We start from the raw sequence: 23,450 nt of genomic DNA on the forward strand, positions 1-23,450 counted from the left end.
CCGCACACCCAAAATTAACTTGAGTGCCCCATCAGGTATTATTATTCATGTACATTCTAGACTTGCGTCTAACAAAGCAGTCATGTCAAAACGAACGATTATGATTAAAATCCATTTAACCAATAACTGAAAGCATTCTTACTTTTTGGTAGTACTAGTACTTTTATTTACAAACTGAATTTATTTGCATTCAAAATTACTTAAATTATAATCATGTGATGTGATCATTGATCAAGCATAAGAAGTTTACAATGAACGAAAATGAAAGACCTAAAAAGACCCTATTTTGCGGACTCGAGGAGGACTCGGCCGAGTCCTCAGGGTCCCAGTCCGAGTCCAAGTTCTTAGCTTCCGAGTCCAAGTCCGAGTCCGAGTCCTTGAAAAAAGGACTCGAGTCCGAGTCCGAGTCCCGAGTCCTCCAACACTGCAAATAGAGGGTTATTTGTTGAAAATTTTTTTAACCTTTGCAAAAAAAGAAAAAAAATTACAATAGATTTTGCCAACATTTTAAAAATGTTGTTGTATTGTGTTTTTTCATGCAGAACATTTCAAAATGTTTTCAAGACCTGCCATTTTGACTAAAACCAAAGAAAAACAAACCTTTTTAAAATGTTTCAAAACCATTATGCATTTTGTTGTTTCTCATTTGAAAAGGCACAAAAATGCTAAAAAAGACACCGAACAGGCCTAATGTGTTCCTGGAGTTTTGGCAAGTCGGTGACATCAATACACATTTCAGTTGATGCAGCTTCCAAATCGCAATCATTCGCTGTTCACTCAAAAGTGCTGGCGTACACATGCACTCGTTTGAAGACATGGCTAAGATGCATTTGTGAGGTTCAACACATTGACATCACTAACTTACCAGAACTAAAGATGCATATTACCATATTCTCTGTTATTAAAGCCCTGCTATCTCAAGAAATCCAAATGGACTATAGGGATTAAAACTGACAGGCCTGTGCATGAATAATGTTGGAACCTTCTTTTGTTGACAATCTGCAGATATCCCACCATGCATCGCCAGCCCTCGAATTAAGGATCTGAAGGGGCATGCCAACTTTTTTAGGGCAAGTTAATAATTCCCTTGGATTTTCACTGAAAAGGCAAGGCAGCTCGGCAGTTTGTAATATTTCAAGAGGGCATCATGGCAAGTGTTGAAAATTTGAGAAGGGCACCAACGCAAAGTGAACAAAACACACACAAACAGTCTGATAGATGATTTTATAATGAAGGGGCAGGGCTGGGGCACCGACGGCAACTTCATTAGAGGGCATGGCAAGTGACTGCCTTGGGTGAAGGACATATTTTGAGGGCATATACGGCAGTGGGGATGGGCACCCACAGCAAAATGCCATGGGTGCCGTGGGTTAATTCGAGGGCTGTGCATCACCTTTTTGTAATTCCAAACTTAGTAACAATCTACATTGATATCCCCTGGCAAGCCCCACTCATCACTTGGTTCAATCATATCATCCAACACTGAATCTAAAGTGTCTATTTCTCTAGTCCTGATAATATGCCCAATGGTGACAAAGTCCAGATGTAAGAACTCTTTGAACATTTCTTCAAATTGCTTATCAGCAGACATTATACTGCCTAAACTCTGCTGAAGGTCTGTCATCTCCTTGTCCTGTTGACTGCCACTTACATCTGAGCATGCTGCTGAAACTGCGACATCGACGTCTTTCTCAGATGAAGGTTTCCTGTCCACCTCCTCTTGGTTCTCAGATTCCACCATGTTTACAAGGAACACCCCTTGAAGGATTTGTAGCATGAAGCAAACCCTTTTAGCGGCCATCTTGCTGTCACTCAACATTCCCAACATCAGCCCAAGACATCCTGTGTTCCTCAGACAGTTCCTCAAGGAATCCAGTCCATCTTCAGAAGACTTTGACAACTGAGCTAACAACTTTTCCTGAGTAAGATTCCCACAATCAAAGAGCTTATAAAGTTCCTTAGCAACGGTATCACATGACTTGTCGTTCTTGACAAGCTGTGGCATATCCAAACTTACAACATACTCTGGTACATGGAGCTGGTACAGACAACCCCAGAAATCCAGTGTTTTGAAACTTGTCTCAACATCAGATGAATTTGTGGCTTGATACATCGTCGACAGAATCTGGTTCCCGATGTGTTGACTTGGAAGAGAGATCATTGATTTGACATCCTTTGTATCTTCTCTGCAAGATTCCATTGCCTTGTTATCAATATCTTGTACCTGATTGTCACTGGCCGCTTCTGAAGTTGATACATCCACCTCTGCTTCAAGAATATCTTGAAAATAGCCTGAGACTACACCAGGAACATCTTTAGGTGCTGGTTTCCTGTTCACTTCGTGTGGCGCAGATGGTAGAGAGGACATGGACACTGAGGGCGCATCATCTTTCTGTACTTGACAAGCTTGTAGCACACTTGATTTGATATCACTATGGTTTGTCAGCCATCTTGTGAGTGTTGCTATGGCAGCAGACCTCACAAACGGATTACCAGAAACTCTCAAGAAGTGCACAATGTCACTGACAACTGCAACCTGAAATGAATCAAAGAGACAGGGTGTATCAAAATTAAAAACTGCGTATTATAATGACTTGATAACACAAGTTTACTTAAATCCCCAAAGCGTAGGAAATTTTATTCAAGCAGATCATGCAGTGTATAAAAGCTTAGCCTGAGATGTTTAACTTGCCTGAAGTGAGTGGCCATTCACTTGTAATAGCCTGCACTGACCATTTAGCGCATAGATCCTTAAAACACTGAAGCTAAATTACCCCTGATTAGCGACATTTGGGGGTAATAAATTTTGTTCCACTGGTCTCATTTTCCGAAATTGGACACCAGAATTTGATCTCAAATACCATGACAGCTTTCAACACCTACTGTGAAGACAGCATGAAGTGCCTACACTGACCAGGGCTGGAATTGCTAGATGGGCATAATATAGTATGGTGTGATACTACAGCATCCAAGTGCAGCTGCAAATTGTGGCCAATGATGACAGGTTGACTATTGTGTGTTAACACACCATTTTATGCCCATGGCAATTAACTGTCAAAGCTGAAATAAAGTCTGGCTTCACAAGTTTGAAGGAACTATTGACAACATGCCATGGTCTTTTCAATTTGGAGAGCACTGCATGTGGTTGATATATGAAAGCGTACCTATTCTACACAGTAATAGACGTTGCAATTTTTCAAATCACACCAATTTCACAAAATCATTAAGATCTTTAAAGAATTTGGAATTAACAAAGGTGAGATATCAAACTGCAGCAAACAAATTTCTACACAGTACGGGTACGTCAGACATCAGCTGTTGTTTGAAAGACACATATTACGAGGAGCGGAAAACACCAAATTGGTGTATTATGACCTGTGACATTCTTTTGTGGAGAGCGACTATGCTTCAGTGGTCATGAAAGGATTCAAAAGATAACCTCTGCCCCAATAATCCCAAGCTATAGTCTGAAACTGCTCCTCGGAGGATGTATCATAATTGAAGAACTCTGACTGACAATCATTGAAGACTGAGCTCTGCAGTCTAGTCATGCATGTGCTCACCTCTGTTACTTGACAATGTTGTAGCATATCTTGCCATAGTTTAATCTTCTCATACAGTATAGGTAATGACGACACTGCTGATGCCTGGACAAAACCCTCATGGTCTCCTACACAGTACAGGTATGCCAGGCATGTACTCACCTCTGTTACTTGACATTGCTGTAGCATATCATGCCATAGTTTAATCTTCTCATACAGTATAGCTAATGCTGACACTGCTGATGCCTGGACAAACCCTCATGGTCTCCTACACAGTCCAGGTATGTCAGGCATGTACTCACCTCTGTTACTTGACACTGCTGTAGCATATCTTGCCATAGTTTAATCTTCTCATACAGTATAGGTAATGCTGACACTGCTGATGCCTGGACAAACCCCTCATGGTCACCTACACAGTACAGGTATGTCAGGCATGTACTCACCTCTGTTACTTGACATTCCTGTAGCATATCATGCCATAGTTTAATCTTCTCATACAGTATAAGTAATGCTGACACTGCTGATGCCTGGACAAAACCCTCATGGTCACCTACACAGTACAGGTATGTCAGGCATGTACTCACCTCTGTTACTTGACATTGCTGTAGCATATCTTGCCATAGTTCAATCTTCTCATACAGTATAGGTAATGCTGACACTGCTGATGCCTGCACAAACCCCTCATGGTCTCCTACACAGTCCCAAATTATAACGTGGTATCTCCTTTTCTTGGCTTCCATTAAATCAGAATCTAAGTGCAAATAACAACAGTATAAATTATGGTATTTACATGTATGTTCGGGGCACCTGAATTAAATCCAGTGTCTCAAAGCTTGTGTGAAATCAAAAACCTATGCCTATGATTTTTTTTTATTACTAATATTTTTTATGTGTCGCCAGTACAGGCTTTAGGACATGCACTGCATTTTGTAGAGAAAGTATCCAATGTCTGTTGCAAATGTTAGAATAGTAGACAAATAAAGTCACTGCTTCAAAATAATTCTTCCCTGTGTTGAAAGCTTCAAAACTTGAAATCAAACAGGAATTTTGCCTTTTTGTTTAAAAAAACAAATTTCTTGATTTTTAAAGATGACTATGTGCACAATTTTACTAACACCTGCGGCAGCTTTGAGACTCAGGATTTAATTAAGATGACCTTATCTATTGTGAGGATCAGTCACCAATATACAATAGTGTATCCAATAAATAGGTTTCAATGCATTACTTACAAATATGCTGTATACTATACACATTCCACAATGTGGGCGTCCAGGAGAAAACGCTAAACAAAGACCAAATAATTTTCCCCTATTATAAGCCGAACAAACTTTAGGATTTAGAATCTAACCCTTGCCATACTGAGTGAATAATGGCCACTAGGACACCTAAGGCTGAATCTATTATTTCCCAGCTGCACATACCCTCGTCAGCTAACTTCCAGAATCCAGGAGGTCTGCTGACAGTATACTGTGTGTTACACTAATACTTGTTTGTACAGCCACCTGTATTTTACTCAGCATTAGTATCTTACCATTGCCATACTGAATAATAGCCACCAAGACACCTAAGGCCGAATCTCTGATTTCCCAGCTGCATATATCCTCCTCAGCTAACTTCTGTATACAATCCAGCAGGTCTGCTGACAGTATGCCGTGTGTTGTACTCAGTAATGTGCTGCTTATATACAGCTTGGTGAGAGTGTCCAATGTTTTACACATGAGCTGTAATAATATAAAAAGAAAAAGTAGAAATATTGAAAGTTCTAAAATATAATGTTGACATTTTGACAATATTTCACTGATTTAATTTTGTGATTATCACGCAAATGAGGCTGTCAAATTTGTCACTATACCGAAAATATTAATTTCTCGATCCTGCAAGTATGAACGTACTGCGTGCACTGCGTAATGTCGCAAGTTTAGTGGAATGACACGATAGTGCGATCGATTATGCATGCACAGGAAATGCAGCGCTACCCAAAGCGTGTGTGGTAGGCGTTGTACGCGCTAAACGCAATTGTCATTGCGTGCCAATTGCGCTCTCAGGATTGAGAAACTATTAGTTATGAAATAAACATGAGATATTATGATCAAAGTGGATCATAATATATCATAATACTAATAACAGAGTGTCCGTCCGTCCGCGCGCTATCGCGTTCGCGCGGTTCGCGTTCTCGCGGTGCACTATCGCGTGCACGCGGTGCGCAATCGCGGAGTATCCACGGGAGTGTGCGCGGAGTACAGTGCGCGCATCGGAAAGCATTACAGTGTGACTAACAGGTGCATCTCATCGGACCAATAGGCCTATTCAACACATATCCTCCAACTAGCAGGACTGGGCTTGGAAGAGGCGAATGATGGGTTTCCAGATAATGGTAGGACTACCGAACTACCGAAGTACCGGTAAGCATCAGAGCTACAAAACAAACAGAGTTGATTAAGTTGTGTCAAGTTGCGTCAGACGCATTTCATAGTACAGTAGTTTAAAAGGTCAGGGCAGGTATATGGGTAACAGGTTTGGGTAATTAGAAATAGGCCTATCACGAGAAGCACCCGACCCGAGAACCGCGAAATCTAGTTTATTATAATTATGGATCTTTTGGTGGTGCAGTTAGTTGTATGTATGAAATTCAGGGAGTTGATCCTGGCAGTGAAGGTCAATTACGGAATGTCCAAAGGTGTGCGCTTCTTAGCTGCAAGTCCCTGTGTTGTTGTTTTTAAAATGATTTATATGAAATGATATCAGCGACAACTGTGTCGAGGCTTGTGGATCAACACCTAGGCATTGCGCAGCCTGTGCAATGCGCACTATAAACTACTACACTATTTTTAAAGTTCAGAATTCGGAAAAACCTTTTAAAGGCGGCAAAACTTACAGTTTGATCACCAATGCTTGTTGTCAACACATGTGTCAGCGAAATGCAAATTTCTTTCAGAACACCTTGTAGAGAATCTACATCCAGACAGGAATCGTCACTTTTACCTGATAAATAGAAAAATAATTACATCACATTTTGTCTTAGTATTATTCATTCGGCTTTGGTTTATAGCTTGTAAGTTGAAAGCACTGAATTTCATTGGTTCCTGCATGTTGTCTATCATACGGTAGATGGCAGTGGCTATGTTGTCACAGGACACGCTTGTTGATGTGAGCAAGATAGCAGTATGAACAACATAAAGGGTAAACAAGTTTTGTTAATTTCACATTATGGGGAGTTAGTTTTCATGACAGTAACTTAATTTTTGATGAATAAAATAGTGTTAGTAGTTATTCAAATAATATCTACCTGATTATATATGAGAAAAAAAAACGATACAAATTGTTGTTTTTTCTATCCTCTATTGTATGATACAGTTTGTCCACTCTGAAGTACAAAGTACCGACGCGGACGCACACAATGTGCCGACTTTGAAGGCACGCATACTTGCATCAGAGACGCAGCACTGGTTACGCGCTGTATACGCGCGAGATGTCACGTTGTACTTCAGAGTGGACAAACTGTAGACAATAGGCAGGTCCAATATTTTAGTGTAGCACCAACTGTATTTGGTATCCACTACTCAAAATTGAAGCCATGCCTATCATCTATCACATGAGGATAGTAAAAACAAAAAAGCATATTGTTCATCCTCTAGCATAATATGAATGGACACAATAATTGAGCAGAACTGCTACTCAGCATGATATGGTGGGTCAGCAAATAGTATAAACATCATGTTTTTATTTGTTTTGTTCTGCTAATTTTTTGTTTTGTTTGATGTTAATTTGTTAGCAAAAAATTACCTAATTATGATTGTTAATTTGGTCCAAAATATGTGACAAAATGTCATTCAATATTCATGATGCTGGCTCGTTCAGTATCTTATAATCCAGATCAGACCAGACTAATATAGATCTTTTAAAATTACTTGCTTGTAATGATTGCAACTCAATTGTCAACATTTCCGACTTTGGCCTTAGTGGATCAGACCGGGGGTCCATTTCACTAAACTTGGCAAAATTCACAAAGTCATACTGATTGCACCACAACTATTATCTATTCCAGCTAAAGTGACACCTCTTTAATGGACCTTTGGATGTATTGTAATATACAAATACAACATGTTTTGAGGGGAAGTAGTCAAAACTACTGGTCCCGAGGTGTTGGATGATTTGACTACTTCCCGACGCGTCATCTTTCCCGAAATGAAACATGTTGTATTTGTTTTACTATACCTCATAAATATTTTCACTATCACGGTAAAATTGTAAACAAAAGTCAAAACACACGCCAGACAACGTGCCGGCCGGCATGGTAAATAAGCTTAATATTTTGCTTACCTGATTTTATTGCAGGATTTCTGTTAAATCAATATTACATTTTGACCTATATTATTTAAAATATCTTTTTAACTTTCCATAAATAACATTTTGTTTCATAAAACGTCAAATTCGTGGGTATTATCCATCGGTAATCTCGGTAAAATAACTGCCGCAGACGCCATTTTCACGATAAACGCATCTGCATAATCGCCGTTGTGTAGCATAATGCTACGCCTGAAGGAACGGTGACACGCGGGGTAGAGACACCGTGTGGTAGTAGGGTTGCGGAAGTTTTTACTACTTCCCCGCGTGCGCGTAATCGCACAGGTGTGGGGAAGTAGTCAAAATACCGTACTCGGACGCTGGCGTTATTAACCAATACGATGTCTGGATTACCTAATAAATATTTATGCTAATAGATATTAGCATTTTACTTTGAAAAATCAATTATAACAGGGCTCTACAATTAGTACTAGTTTCCATGCCCCTCCAGTGAACATTTGCCTAATCCTACCCAGGACAACATATGACCAAATCTGATCCAATCAGTCTAAAGTCAGCAATAATGAAACTGAGATATAGGCAAACAGTGAGGAGAAAAAACAAGAAAAAAACATAAGAAAACCTGGGTATTCAACGTCAGTAAGTGTAGGTACTGAGCAAGTTAGTAAATGGTAGTATCTCAATTTTCAACATTTCCGACTTTGGCCTTAGTGGATCAGATTGGGTTCCATTTCCACTTAACTTTCAACCCTTCGTAAGTCAAGTAACCATTCGTAAAGTTATGAATACCCAATACTAGACGTAACTTTACGAAGGGTTCCTGTAGTAAATCCCTATTACTTACAAAGGGTACCCTCGTAAGTAAGTTAAGTGTAATGGAACTTACGACTCGTCGTAACAAGTCGTAAGTTACAAACAATTTTGAGACTTGGGAAGCTTTGTAAAATTTAGTGAAATGGACCCCGGGTCACTGGAATTAGGACACATATCAAGCAAAATCAGTCCGAAGTCAGACATATTCAATTTTAAGTTTCTGAAAGGATTGTAAACAGCATTTGCAAAGCTACATTTTGCAGAAAACCCAATTTAATTTGGACAACCAGTTCAAAAGATGTGAGCAGTTAAAGAGTTTCCAAAACAACAGGAAACAAGAGGCTATATCTCAAAATCAATATTTCCGCAACTTCTGACTGATTTTACTTGATCACATCACATATTAGAAAGAACAGTAAGGAAATTTACCATGTGTTAACTTATCCAAGATAGACGACAATAGAGTCAAAGCAGCTTTAGTGACCTTTGATGACCTGCTGAGTTTTTGACCCACATTGGTGACATCTGTTCCATCAGGTAGTTGTTGATTGTGAGACCAACAGAGAGATAACAAGGAGGAGAGATGTTTCATAAGATGAATATCTTGAATGAGTGTCAACACTGGTAGCTGTGAATGAGAAGTAAAAACATAATGTGACGATAATTATTTGTTTGTTTGTTTGTTTAAACAGGTGCTCCATGCAGAGACACACTTGGGTCATGATGTGACCAGTAACTTCACTAAAAAATGCTTAAGCTAGGCTACAAAGCTAAGCATGTTGGCCTAAGTGAAACAAATCCAAAAAAACAAAAAACAAATTTGAAGATAAAGATCAAGCAAAAGAAGGCCACTCCCAACAAATCAAGTGAACAATTTCAGCCTCTGGATCAAAAGAAAGGAAACTATGAATCCAACTGGCACTGGGCTTATGTTCCACAATGCTGGTCAACTACTGTTAATCAATTGTCTGTTTTGTTCATAGGCATGTAGCCATCCTACAGAAATGTGTAACTTTATTTTCTCTGATTGCAGTAAGTTGATTATAGTTTTGTATACAAGATCAAATCTTGTTTCATAAGATGACTGAAGGGGACACACAATATGCAATTCGCTGTTGAAGTGACGTAATAATCGGATTAACTACCATAGCAATGGGGTAAAACAATTTTTGAATGTATCGCGCTGCACTACAAGCAGGTTGTACTGACAATGTACTCATTACATGTTTATGTCTGCAATCATATTCGCTGTCCTAGTGCACGTTAGTAACCATTGGTTACTGGTTCAAGCCTGGGCTCATACACCTGTGCCGAATTTTGATATGCCATAGGCTTTTGTGTTGTGATCATTTCGATCAGTGGTTCGTAACAAAGAAAGCGTGAGCCAGTTGACCTAGCAACGGTCATATTCTAACTGCTAATAGATTGATATAATACCGCTCCTTTCAAATATACTAATCTTACAGGTGCGAGTGATCAGCTTGATATTGATCAATGCAGAGGTACCACGTGAACGTACCAGTGCAGCGCCGTATTTCAAAAATTGTTTTACCCCATTGCTATGGTAGTTAATCCGATTTATTACATCACTTCGATGACGTATACACACGGAAATACTCAAAGTGTACATACATGTATTATTGCAAGAGCTCTATAAAGATATCAACATGAAAAAATGTTTTTGAATTAGAGAATAAGCGATAGGACTTTTGTTTTTACTATCCTCTATCATGTGATAGGGGATAGGCAGGTCCAATATTTTGAGTAGTGGATGCCGACACATTCGGCATCCACTATGATAAATTATAATGTCTTGATGAATTCAAGTGCATGAAAATATTGGATCCAAAACATAATAATGATAAAATTGGATACTTCACGCCCAATTTTTATTGGCCTTGCTATGAGTTTTATAATATTGCACTCATCTCGTTTAATATTTTAAAACTCATAGCTCGACCAATAAATATGGGCTCAATCGATTCAATTTCTATTTTTACTTTGTTTATTCTCATTCTTAGTTTTGTGTTTACAAGCTAGACCACACCCACTGACTAAGAATACCTTTTCAACAACCTCCATGAGTGTGTCTACACACTGACACACCAACTTCACACAGGACACCTGGCCTTGGACAATCTGCAGGACTACTTCATCCTGGACTTCTGCAAGACGTGTAGCAGAATCAGTATGAGGGTTGATGGCAAATCCAAGCAGCTTTCTCCTTGGTCTGGGTACATCTGGAGATGACTGGAGGATGGATGTCAGAGGTACTAGCAGCATCTGGAGTTGTGATGGATTACTGTCTCTGCGAATAGCATCAAATGGTATATCAATTAAGGATTTGTCTCAGAAAACCAAACACATACAATGCATGTTAAAAGTTGTTTTAACACCTATATCAAAGTTGCACTGTATTTGGCCTTATTTCCATTATTTTTAACATCTGAAATTAACCTTATCTCACATCCTTCCCTTCCTCACCATGTAATCAATGTTGGGTAATGCCAGGTATACATCATTGCAGGATTCAGCATTGATCAAGGAAGGAGGGGGCGGAGCTCATTTACATTACCATATTGAAAGTGTCCAACACTTTTAACAAGCATTGTAGCTTGTGAAAAAGAAATCCATAATTTTGCATTATTGACCATCTTAATAAAAAAAAAATTTCTTCAAAATGTCATAAAAATATTGAAAGAATTTAAAGCTAATGCAGATACATTTTCTGCCACTTAGCCATGTTCATTAAGGCCCACCCAAAAGATTGCTTGCATGCTGGTCACTTTTGGATAAAAAAAAAGAAAGAAAAAGAGCCATCTATAAAAAGTGATCAGCTCTAATCGGCGAACCTTATGACATCGCGGATTAATATCAACATATTTTATTTTGAGAATTATCTTGTGACATCTCGCCAGAAGCATCTCAAGTTATTCATTGTAGTCCTATACTTTGTCTACTTCCTTTAACGCGCAAAATATATATCATACAGGTGAACTATAACACTCTTGACATGGATCTACCTTTCGGCATAGTGGTAAGAACTTAATAATTCTCGCCGATTACGAGCTGATCAAAGTATAATCCCAACCTGAAACCTAACCCTACTCCTAATATCTACATCTAGAGGTGGCAGCCAGGGTCTTAGCTAGAAATTGAGGGTTGCCCGTCATTTGAATAAAATTGCTCGTCCTAATTTGACCTTTAAAACATTTACCCGATGTCTATAGCCCATTGGGGGTTAAAAGAGTTCAAATATGTGCTGATATGGCCTTGTTCTACAAATCTGGTCTACTACAAAGGTCAATTGGATTCTCTTATAATACAGCATCTGTCAAATGCATTAATTTTGCCTGTCCCAGGAGCAAACTCCCTGTCTTAAATGATGGCCAGATGGGTGGCTAGCTAAGACACTGGTGGCAGCAGTATAATGTGACATGATCTGGTCCATGGAGGCCTAGGAGGCATTTTAGACAATTGAGTTACTTACATCATTACCTTATACAAACATTAAGCTATCATGAACTGAAAACACCAACAGTCTAGCATACTTGGTTCTATGAAGTTATGTCTTTTTTCTTATGTATTTTATTGGTTTTTTACTTCATATTTTGCCTTTATCTCAATTTCAAATTTGCCGCCTTTGGCCCCCATGGACCAGATTGTGTCATAGATTCTAAAGCCTTACCCATTTACTGATCTGATTTAACTCTGAGTGAAATTAAAATTGGTATACTTACACTTGTTTCAACAAATCATCTGGCATATTTTGAATCATTATGAGTCGTGCATTGTGCAGCGCCCTTGCTATCTGTAGGCTGCACTGAATTCCTTGCCAACGCAACACTTGGATGGGAAGCTGGAAGAAATCTGACAGCAATTTCACTTGCTGGGCATCCTGGGAGCTGTATGAGGTCAAAATAAGATGCACAGGGAAACTGTTATGCTGAGATACAATCTTGCAAAGTCAAATGTGATGTGATCAAGCAAAATGAGTCGGATGTCGGGAATATTGATTTTGTGATATAGCGAATAATAGCATTCAACATCTTTTGTATTTTATTGTTCTGAGCAACACCAAAATGGCCATATCCCTGGAACCATAATAGTCTAATTATTATGGTGTTTTCAGCAAATTAAAGCTCTGAGAATGGATCATGATCATGTATTGAAATTGAAAACTGAATTTTGATTTTGATCGACATCACACTCATTTTGCTTGATCGCATCACAAATATTGGAATGCACTAATTTGCAATGCAACATATCTTTACAGGCGTTGGCATTTAAAAGATTTTTTATCACGGTGTTGTTGAATAATTGTATTACACTGTGATTTCAAAGGTTCTGTTACATCCTGATATCACAGTGACTCGTATTATTCATGTTAGTACTTAATTTGGTATGAATGGAAAAAGAAGACCAATATACCTGTAATATACCTATAATACCATACACCTCCTATAGAAAACATGACCTTTATCTCCCAGACAGAGGGTTTAGATTTCCGTTGTTGAACAGGAAAAACCTCCTTAGTGCTTATGCCCCCTGAACATGTTTAAAACAAAACTCCCAACAGGTTTAATAGGAGGTTTTACTTTAAACATGTTCAGGGGCCAATGATACATGTTTTCCTGCCCAACAAAGCTATTCAGGTAACCCCATTTGAAATTCACACTACATGTGTGGATGATTAAGGTCATGTCTTCCACAGGGGGTATGGATTATAACAGTCTGGAAGAGTCCATTTATACCAAGTTAAATCTCCAAAAATATACTCAGAAGTGTTATTACCTCCATGGCCAATTTGTCAATACAACAGGCAAAGCTTCCACCACAGCAAGACGCACATCTCTTCCAAATTCCCCATCTTCCTGTAACGTCTTATAACACCAGGCCATCCATGACAGCTTCTCATCCAGTAGACTCAATGTGGCACTGTCCCCACATTGCCAGAGTCTCTTCACTACACCTATGGTTGCCAGTTTGAGTTTAGTTGTATGAGTGACAGGTTGATGTGTTACCAGATTGAGGGAAAGTCTTGATTGTGATGATGATGATTGAGTTGATGACTGGAAAAATATGGATGGAAACACAAACAAGCAAGCATTACTGCACCAAATCTTATCAAACCACTAAGGGAAACATCAAAGAACACAGCCAAATGGATATATTTTTGTGTGCTTTATTATATCATTATGAATTCGGCAGGCGGCCGAATCCGGATTCGGCTTTTGGTAAATTCCTTTTACGCACACATTACTTTTGAATTAGAGAACAAGGGATCAATGCTGTACATAATAGAGGGCAGTATATCATTTTTTTAACGGAGATCAGATGATAACAGCATAATAAGTAATCAAAAGAGGGCGACATACAGGGTTAGCTAACAGTGCATCGCAGTACGGTCAATGACGATAACCGTTAAAAAATCGATATGCTGCCCTCTATAGGTAAAGTATAGATCCCTTGTTCTCTAATTCAAAAATAATGCATGCGTAAAATGAATTTACCAAAAGCCGAATCCGGATTCGGCCGTCTGCCGAATTCATAACGATATCTAGTCAATGAATTTGTGTTGCACAAGCACAATATATAAAGCGAGATATGTGTAAGGAGATTCGCGTATACTGGGCGCATAAAATGCATGCAATACTTATAGAGTCATCCAATTTTTGTAATAAGTTTTTTTTTGCAACCATTAGAATGCCTAAAAAATATTTTAAAACTTAGAATGACTTTAGTGGTATGATAAATTTGTTATTAGTTTCAATAACATCACTATCAACATCACTATGGTATGTTGGTATCACTATGGTACGCCCACCATCACTAGTTTCAACATCACTATGGTATGGGAAATTATTGTGCACTCAGTGTTATACTGGGTTCAGCCTTCGGCTCAGAATGTATTGACTTACCTGAAGGTTGTTATTTAGCCTCTGCAGCAAAGTACAAAGTTGTTGCTCAGTAGATTGTAAAACTGAAGAAGAGGTAGCAGTTGTAGCAGAGTCTAATTTGATCATTTTTGCTGGTACTGTGTCATCAGTATCTGTGTGGTTGAAGACAAGAGATATATAGAAAAGAAAAGAAAAGCCCAGTGATATATATTGCGCTACTACGCACAGGCACAACGCCTAGACGTTGATCCACAAGCCTCAGCACACTTTACAGGTTGTCGCTGACCACTACGGCCCCACATCATTCCATAAACCATTGAACAATAAATCAGGGACTTTGCTGCTACAAGAGCGCACACCCTAGACATTCCACAAATAACCTTCACAACCAGGATCAGCTCCCCGAGTTTAGTACGAGTTACAACGAGACAATTAGCAGTAAGTTCCTTGTCCAGGGGCATTTCAAGCTAACTCAATTTTTCACGAGATCGTACTAGGCACCGCCAGGGTTCGAACAGAGATGTGGAGAAAAATAGAAAAAAGAAGAGAAAGAAAGATAGGAAGAAAGAAGGTGATAAAGCGCACAAAAGAATTAAGATAACAGTACACATATATGTGTACATCCATATGCACTTGCACTTGTCGACTGCTACATGTGTCTCATTTCACATAATAGCTAGGAATAAATACCAGGCTAATCTCAATTGGAGGTCACTTCCAATAATCACTAAGTCTCATGGTTAAAGAATGTTCTCTGTATTCCTAAACCATGCGACTTGGGAATGATTTGAAGTGACCTCGACTTGAGATGAGTCTGGTATTTATTGACTCGCCACTAATTGCAACAGAATTTTTTTCACTCCTATGAATGTCAGAGATGTCCACTGAACAGCATATAAAAAGTATACTAAAATATACTTGGTGGAAAGGTAGTTTTTGGCGGGAAAAGGTCATACAGGGGTCAAATTTCAAAATTGCTCCAATCATTTTAAAAACTATACCAAGTTATTCCTCTAGTCATAAGGATTCAGAAAAAATATAGTTTGCCATACCTGTGATGTACGGTTCTTGAGTTATAGCCGAAAAGGTCAAAGGTCAAATGTTGGGTTCAACAGAGGTCAAAAAACTAAAAATTGTCTGATTTAAACCAAAATGGTCTCAAATTGTTCGGCTTGCAAACATAATTCATTTAAAGAATATTGCACTGTTTAGGTTGTTTAATAACATGCGTAACAACGAAAACTAGGTCGGGGTCAATAGAGTTCAATGGTCAATGACCTCTTTTACCCTGCTACCTAGGTAACGAAGCATCCAAGATATGGCAAACTATTCTTCTTTTGGAGTGTTTTTAAAGGACGAACACATTGAGACCATTTTAAGGAGATCGGAGCATTTTTTCGAAGTTGACACACGTGGAGCTCAAAATTTGACCTTTGACCTTTTTGCTTATAACTTGAGAATGGTACAGCACAGATATGACAAACTATACTTTTTCTGAATCCTTAAGACTAGAGGAATGCTTTGGTATAGTTTTTAAAAAGATTAAAGCAATTTTGAAATCTGACCCCTGTATGACCTTTTCCCACCAAAAACTACCTTTCCACCAAGTATATTTTGGTATATTTTTGGTATGATGTTCAGGGACATCTCTAAAATGTATAAAACTGAAAAAAATTCTGTTGCAATTAGTGGTGGGTGACACCACTAATTTGTTTAGATTGACTGGACTATATGTGAAATGAGACACATGTAGCAGCCGACAAGTGCATCATTTTGATATGGATGTACACATATCCTAAACACAGACAGAAATGTCATTATTGGAACCAGCGCCCAATAGTTGCATTTAAGACCTCATTTGTTGAAATCATTCAAGAAATATAGACACAATGATCCAAAAACCAAGGAAGATGCATATTCCAAAGTTGCAGTTTTGTACACAAAGCGTTCTGGAAAAAGAGTGCCATGCTTTCCATTGATTAACACCAGGCTTTCATTGATTAGAACTGAAGAGCAACTTAACATCATGAAATAGAATGGTGTACATCTAAAGTGCACTTTTTTAGGCCTTACCATGATATGCATCATGTCTTACCATCTGTTTTCTCTGTTGCTTTTCTGAATTTTTCTTTCTGCTCGTTCATAACAAGCCAACAAAGTTTGTGGATCCATGAGCTGATGAGATCCTGTGCTGAAGCCACTACAAATAAACTGCTGTCATCCAAACAGATAAACGCAACATCAACAGCATCTGAACAATATGAGAGTACATGTATATCAAATTAAAATGATGCCCTAAATGTATTTGCCCTAAATGAACAGCGCGTATGTAAGATAATATCATCAGTCGCAACACATAGTGGCATAGAGTGATTTTGGTAATTTTTATGAAATTTGGCCAAATGATTTTAAATATCAAATTCTTCAAGTACACCAAGTACATATAAGAAAAGCTCAACTATAGATGAATCAAACAAGCCAAGTCATGGTCAGGATTTGGTCGGCCATTATTGGGTCCCCGCATGCACCAAACTGGTGTTGTGAGTGCCCAATTGGGTGGATTAAACCCACTTAAAATTCGATGTTAGATTCTTTTGTGTTGTAAACTGTCATCATTCTTTTGTCTATGTGCAACACGGGTGATAGAATGCAGTTTAAAATACCCTCCAAGGCTGCATCATTTCACATTTTAGGTGAGATAGAGCCAACGGGAACCCAGCTAATGGCTGGCATTGAGGTGTAGGAATGTGTGAAATTGGATTCGTCTATACGAGCCGAAATGCCCAAATCTTCCGTTCCACATAATGACAGATGATGTAGTGTATGATACAAAAAGACACAAAGTCCGATATGCTGTTTTTCACATAGTGGTGTATGTGTGACGTATGCTTAAAAAACGTGCCGAAATGCCCAAATGGCCCGTTTCACATAGTGGTGTATTAAGAGCTAGATATATACTATAAAAGTTATGTTAAATAGTTTAATCCTTTAACTTCATTTCAAATTTCAAATGGAATTGGTCCACTGAGAGAAAATATTGGAAGAATACTGACTGTGTTATTAGTAGCATATCCTTCAAACCCAATTTTGCATTTTTCCTGCACGTACGCCACTATGTGTTGCGACTGAGAATATGTGACACAAAATAATATTCGAGAGGATCACAAGTAAAGAATGAAAGCCAATGAAATTATAATAATTAAACAGAAAGGGATTTGCGACAGCCTGACATATAATAATTTGAGAGTGCAAGCAAATGTATCCCCATGAGAACTACTTGCTGATTGGCCAAAATGAATATTGTGTCCCATTTTGAACCAATCAAGGAGGGTATTATCAATAAGATCATCTGCAAATGCAAATAAATAGTTTAAACCCTAGGCATAATTGGCAATTGAAATGAGCATTTCAAGTTATCAACCAATCAGAAATGCTGTTAGATGACCAGTAGTCCAAATGGTTAAGAACAGTGGATTGAACCAGCACACTTGGAGCTCCCCCAACTGAGCCACACAGAACTGAGCAGTTCTGCTGTAGTTTAAAACTGATTGCAGTAGCAAGCAAACAGAGTTAACCAAAGTACCATGGTAAATACATGTAATAGCATAACATCTAGGAAGCTGGAGCATCTGTGAAGAAGCTAGTCCCCAATTTATACCCATCTTTGCAAAATGAACTTGTTGCACACTTCCTGTATCACCATTGCTGGTACATTGGGATATTCCATTTACATTCCACATTGCCAGTGGCAGCCTTAGGAATTTTTTGGAGGGGGCATGGGGGGGGGGAAGTCAATTTCATCAGGAGGGGGGCAAAATCAACAAATTGTGCACAAAATTGCAGCAAAAAGTGGTATTTTTCATCATTTTTTGTTTTTACTGGGGAAACAGGGGGACAAGAGTTCTGACTGGGGGCATTTGCCCCCCCCCCCCTGTGGAAGATTTTGGAAATATCTTCCACAGGGGGAGTACTAATTTCAAATGGAATGAACATATTAAGTGGCTCCATTTGAATTTCTTGCACCCTCTGAAAAAGATTCAACATGAATCTTCCACTGACAGAGGATGAGTTTCAAATGGAAATGCTAAAGGGTTCATTCTATTTAAAATTCATACTCCCCCTGTAGAAGGTATTTCCAAAATCTTCAACAGGGGTAGTGTGGATTGTATAAATGGAATATCCCATTACATGGTTCAATTCACTGTTTTTACCCAATTTTGCCTGATTTTCAACTAATTTTGTCTGCCGATTGTTAGCTTTGATTAGATACTATTTTTTATTTCATAAATTATTTCAATTTTGATCAGCTGTCTTTGCTATCCACTTGGGTCTTTTCTATACTGCACCAATAAAGTATCCTTACACTTGGAAAAATAATCACAATTTTCTCCAAAAAAAAGTTGAGATTGTTATACCACTGGATACCTCTGGCTACATAATGTTTATGTACCAAAAATGTCTTGCAGATTAATTCGTTTAGCAAGAATATCGCAAATTTGAATTTCGTTCTGGTATACCAGAACGAAATTACAACAGTGGCCTATGGAGCAGTGTAATACACTAAATCATGCATTACTCGCAAACGCAAAATCGGAATCAACTGCAATTTTGGGATTAAGCTTTTTTCCTGGATATGAAAAATGTCATAAAAAGAGCATGCTAGGATCACAAAAATAAAAATACCTACCAGTTTTGCCCAGCAAATACTGCATCTCGCTAACCTGTTCCACATCACTTGGTTTCATGAGCTCATTAACAGCTACTAGCCATGCATTCCTGACACTACCCTCATCCCAGTAGCCACATGTCCTTGCAGTCACCAACAAATCTATGAAACAATGACCTAGTATTTGACCTTTGACCTGATTCTGACCTCCAATGATAGCAGCATAGTTTGGAATTGTAGTCTCACTCGCATGCCAAAGTATGTTCCAGTCTGCACATGTTAATAGAGTGCTCCATAGTTTAAGGGCAAAAGTCATGACCCATGCTGGACCTTTGCTTTCTTTGCAAAAACTACTGAAGAAATTAACAACTCCAGTTTCTTCTTGTAACAGATTTCGTAGAAATTCTGAAATTAAATACAAATGTGAAAAAAGACATAAAGATCATTATGTAATCAATATCCTCCAGCAGAAATATGAAAAGAATTTTAATTAAAATTTTTACAAATCAGCAACTTAAGAGGTTCACAAGTTTCAAGCAAAATAAATCAATTTTTTTTGCGTAATTGAAATAATATAAAAGTTACTGGTACAGTGGTAGTCTATTTTGTTTTACACATCTGGTCAAATTTACAATGTCATACATTGTTGCATTCAGTCTTCAGTCACAGTGGCTCATTATGTAAGGAAAGGGGTACAATGTATACATAGTTTTGAAAGTTCTGGATCTGGATCTGGATTAGGTACTGCCCAACGCCCCTGAGGAGGGGTCACACGAGCAGGGTGGTGCTAATCTGCAGATGCTTTGGTGGTTGCTTATTTCTTGCTTTCTTTGTCTTTGATGTGCTGTTTGACTGATGACTTAAACTTGTCCTTGTCTTCTATGTCTGTGATTTGGTGCGGTAGGTTGTTCCAGTCTTTAATTGTATGGTTTATGAATGAGAATTTTAAACAGATTTTTGATGCTGGTAATTGTGAGGAGCATTGGACAGGGCGCAGGATATTATGCATTGGAATGGCGAGGTGACCCATCAGAGCTTGCTGGAGGACTGAAATTCTTGTTGTCTTCCTCCGATCTACAAGGAGCTCCCACTCGAGCTCTTCTTTCATTGATGTCACACTGCTGTATCTTTCGTAATCTGCCATTACAAATCTTGCTGCCCGATTCTGCACAGCTTCGAGCTTATGTGTGAGTTCCTGTGTATGTGGGTCCCACACGGATCCACAATACTCCATCCCTGGACGGATGAGGGATTTGTAAGGTTTTTTATTTGTCTAGAACATGAATACAGGTTTCTCTTAATAAATCCCAGAATTCTGTTTGCCTTTGCTGCTGTATTAATGTGTGAGTTCCAAGTTAGCTTTGAGTTCAATGAGAGTTGACTGAGCTTACTGAGAGTTGACTCAAGTTACACTATATTGTCCATTCAACCCTCATGGAGTCTGATGCAGAATAATGATCTAAATTCTACATGCTTTGTGAAAATTGACCAAACTGCAACTTTCAAAGCCGCATCTGTTCATATTTATAATGAGTCATTGCAACTGAATGCAACAATACATTAGGTTTTACTGCCTGAACAGAATTGATCACGTCTCACCTTCTTTTTCAACCAAATCTACGGTAGTTAGCTACCAACACTTAACCACAAATTACCTCAGGCAAAAGTCACTTCCTAAACACCACACAAGGTCATTTATGTAACTCGCTTGAACACATCTGTGTCATAAACTGCCAGGCTAGCTGTACTCTGTACAAATTGCCTATACTGATTCCGAGGACAAGACCTGTGTCACAGTCGCATCCCCTGCTTTGTACGCGTCGACTCAGGTCACAGTCTGTAGACGTGACAAACAGTGCAGGTCAGTCAGTTGCAATCTGTCTGCTGCCATTTACGTGATAAATCTGACAGTCACCTTTTTGTACCATTCGCAGAGCGTGACGTCTGCACAACAACAGCCTATAAATATGGGCATTTGCGGCGTGACGAACAGACTCTTACACAGGTACCGAGCTCACACTGTCCTCACTTTTGCGATCGAAGTAGCGCCTCTCTTAATTTAGTACTCTCAGACACTGCCATTAGCTATAATGACAGCCTTGTGATCTGGTCACCTAATTGACAGATAGTAAGTTGGGACTTTATTGACGCACCCAGTGTTGCCAAAAGATTTCAGCCCGAATCACGGGTCAAATAATCAAAAAGTCGCCCGATTTTTCTCTTTACCATTGGTTTCTATGGGGCAGGAACTATCGAAAGTCGCGGAGCCAATGTTGAAAAGTCGCCCACATCTTTTTTAACCATTGGTTTCTATGGGACAGGAATTTGTCAAAAGTCGCGGGGAAAATCTTCAAAAGTTGCCCAATTGGGCTACCAAATCGCGGGTTTGGCAACCCTGGACGCACCCAGTAACAAAACCAGAATAATTTTTGCCAATTATAAGTCAAACAAAGAATAACTCATACCTGGTTTCTGTAGTTGTATCTGGACTTGATCCAAAAAATCTATCAACTTTGAGATCTTCAACTGGCTTTGGTGATGCTTTCATCATTTGCTGTAACACATGTGATAGCTTACTGAGAGTCGACTCAAATCTGTTCACGTCAGTTCTGTTATCAGATGCCATGATCGCTGTATCATCCGGGATGCTAGATCAAGAGAAATATTTGGGAAATTTGTTAATGGTCACTCCCTAGACCAGGCTCAAACAAATTACAAAACTAAGTCAACTGGTTATCATTTATAAACACATTGCAAACACTTTCTTCAAGCTAGGGGTAGGGCTTTGGGGAAATAACAAAAATATCTGGGGGCCTCCCCGATTTGATGATGTGTTCACAAACACTTTGCAATTGGAATTTTACACAGAAATGAATGGTAAAAAAAATAACACAATAACAAATAATAAGGACCTCCCTCACCGATTTTTGAAAAAGTCCAGACGATATACATGTTATTTTTGTTACTTGGCTTAATATGGCTTTAATTAGGTATGAGAGGGAAACGTCAGTTAACACATTTGCTAGTCAGCCAAAACGGCCTAAATCGGCAATACAAATTTACATTGAAATTTAAAAGAACCGCTTGCTCAAGGAAACCTACATAAATATGTTGTCTATACTTCACTTGACCCAAATATATGATTCGCACATGGAATTTCAGAGGGATTTTGATAGCAGTTCCATTAAAAAAAGCTGCTATCGTCATGAGACTAAGATCTAGAAACACCCCCGAGATGCTTTTTTTTGGAATTTTGCTAGACTCTGAATCTTTTTGATGCAAGTCAATCTTTGACTAGATGTGACTTTGCTACGGAAAGTGCTATGACAAAAAGGTTTTCAGTGTTGGCTTTCTTTACTCAAGGGCTTTAATTTGATATATAAAATGATGCAGTTTGATGGCAAATTTGAATTCACCTGGCATACCTACTTTAATGTCAATGATATGACACATGAACAGTAGTTCGCAAGGCAAACTTAAAAAAAGCGGGCAAAACAGACATGTCATTTATCGGTACCGGTATGACATTTTCGTTATTGATGGTGCCCTATTTTAAGTTTGCACAGAAGAGGCATGTCAGTTTTAGACTTTAGTGCGTCGATTGTCAGTAAATTGCACATATACTCACTCTAAATTGTTCATCAAACTAATCCTGCGTTCCTTATGAAAAGAACCATATGCTGCATTGCATGTACAATCACCAAAAAAGATAAAAAACGCATCTAAAAAAATTCGGTATGCAACTCTACGGCACTAAAATCGAAGACACAATATTTATGTGTCAAACTCCAATTACACAGGGCGGATTACTCCAAAGGCTTGATTCATAGACTAGTGCACATTGTTTATTAGCTGATTGCGTACGGCCATGGGTGGCCGTAACACAATTTTCATTTCCTTCGCTGCGACTGGGAAAACAGCCTAAACGTCATCACTTTGCCCCAGAACTGACACGTGATCATGTCATGTGATATTTTGTATTTACGGCATTAAAATTTGAAGTTGCATTGGAATTGTGTGCTCTGGAAAACTTTTTTTTCTGGATTCATAATGGAGTATTAATTACAATACAATTTCAAACATGAACGTTTAGGCAAGAAGTACAACAGTCAACAACCCGTGTAATTAATATTATGACAAACATGCAGATATTTAAGCTACTGGAGCCTTGCATGCTTTCCTACAAGCTCTAATTGAAATTACGTTGCGTTAGCTTTCTGCATA

The 23,450-nt window shown here is 38.6% G+C and overlaps 1 protein-coding gene across 1 annotated transcript; it reads right to left on the bottom strand.

The window, feature by feature from the left end:
• Positions 1-446: 446 nt before the first annotated feature.
• LOC140165063 (uncharacterized) lies at positions 447-22,032 on the bottom strand. Its single transcript, XM_072188482.1, has 12 exons — positions 21,692-22,032; positions 19,248-19,631; positions 16,656-16,811; positions 14,582-14,712; positions 13,455-13,732; positions 12,401-12,565; positions 10,725-10,968; positions 9,090-9,288; positions 6,418-6,524; positions 5,074-5,263; positions 4,127-4,293; positions 447-2,536 (listed from the first exon to the last, which is right to left on the bottom strand). The coding sequence occupies exons 2-12, from the start codon at positions 19,540-19,542 to the stop codon at positions 1,412-1,414; spliced, it is 3,057 nt and encodes a 1,018-aa protein (XP_072044583.1). The 5' UTR covers positions 19,543-19,631; positions 21,692-22,032; the 3' UTR covers positions 447-1,411.
• Between the last annotated feature and the right edge of the window lie 1,418 nt (positions 22,033-23,450).

Source organism: Amphiura filiformis, chromosome 11, assembly GCF_039555335.1.
Source record: "Amphiura filiformis chromosome 11, Afil_fr2py, whole genome shotgun sequence".
In the NCBI taxonomy this organism is placed as follows: Eukaryota; Metazoa; Echinodermata; class Ophiuroidea; order Amphilepidida; family Amphiuridae; genus Amphiura; species Amphiura filiformis.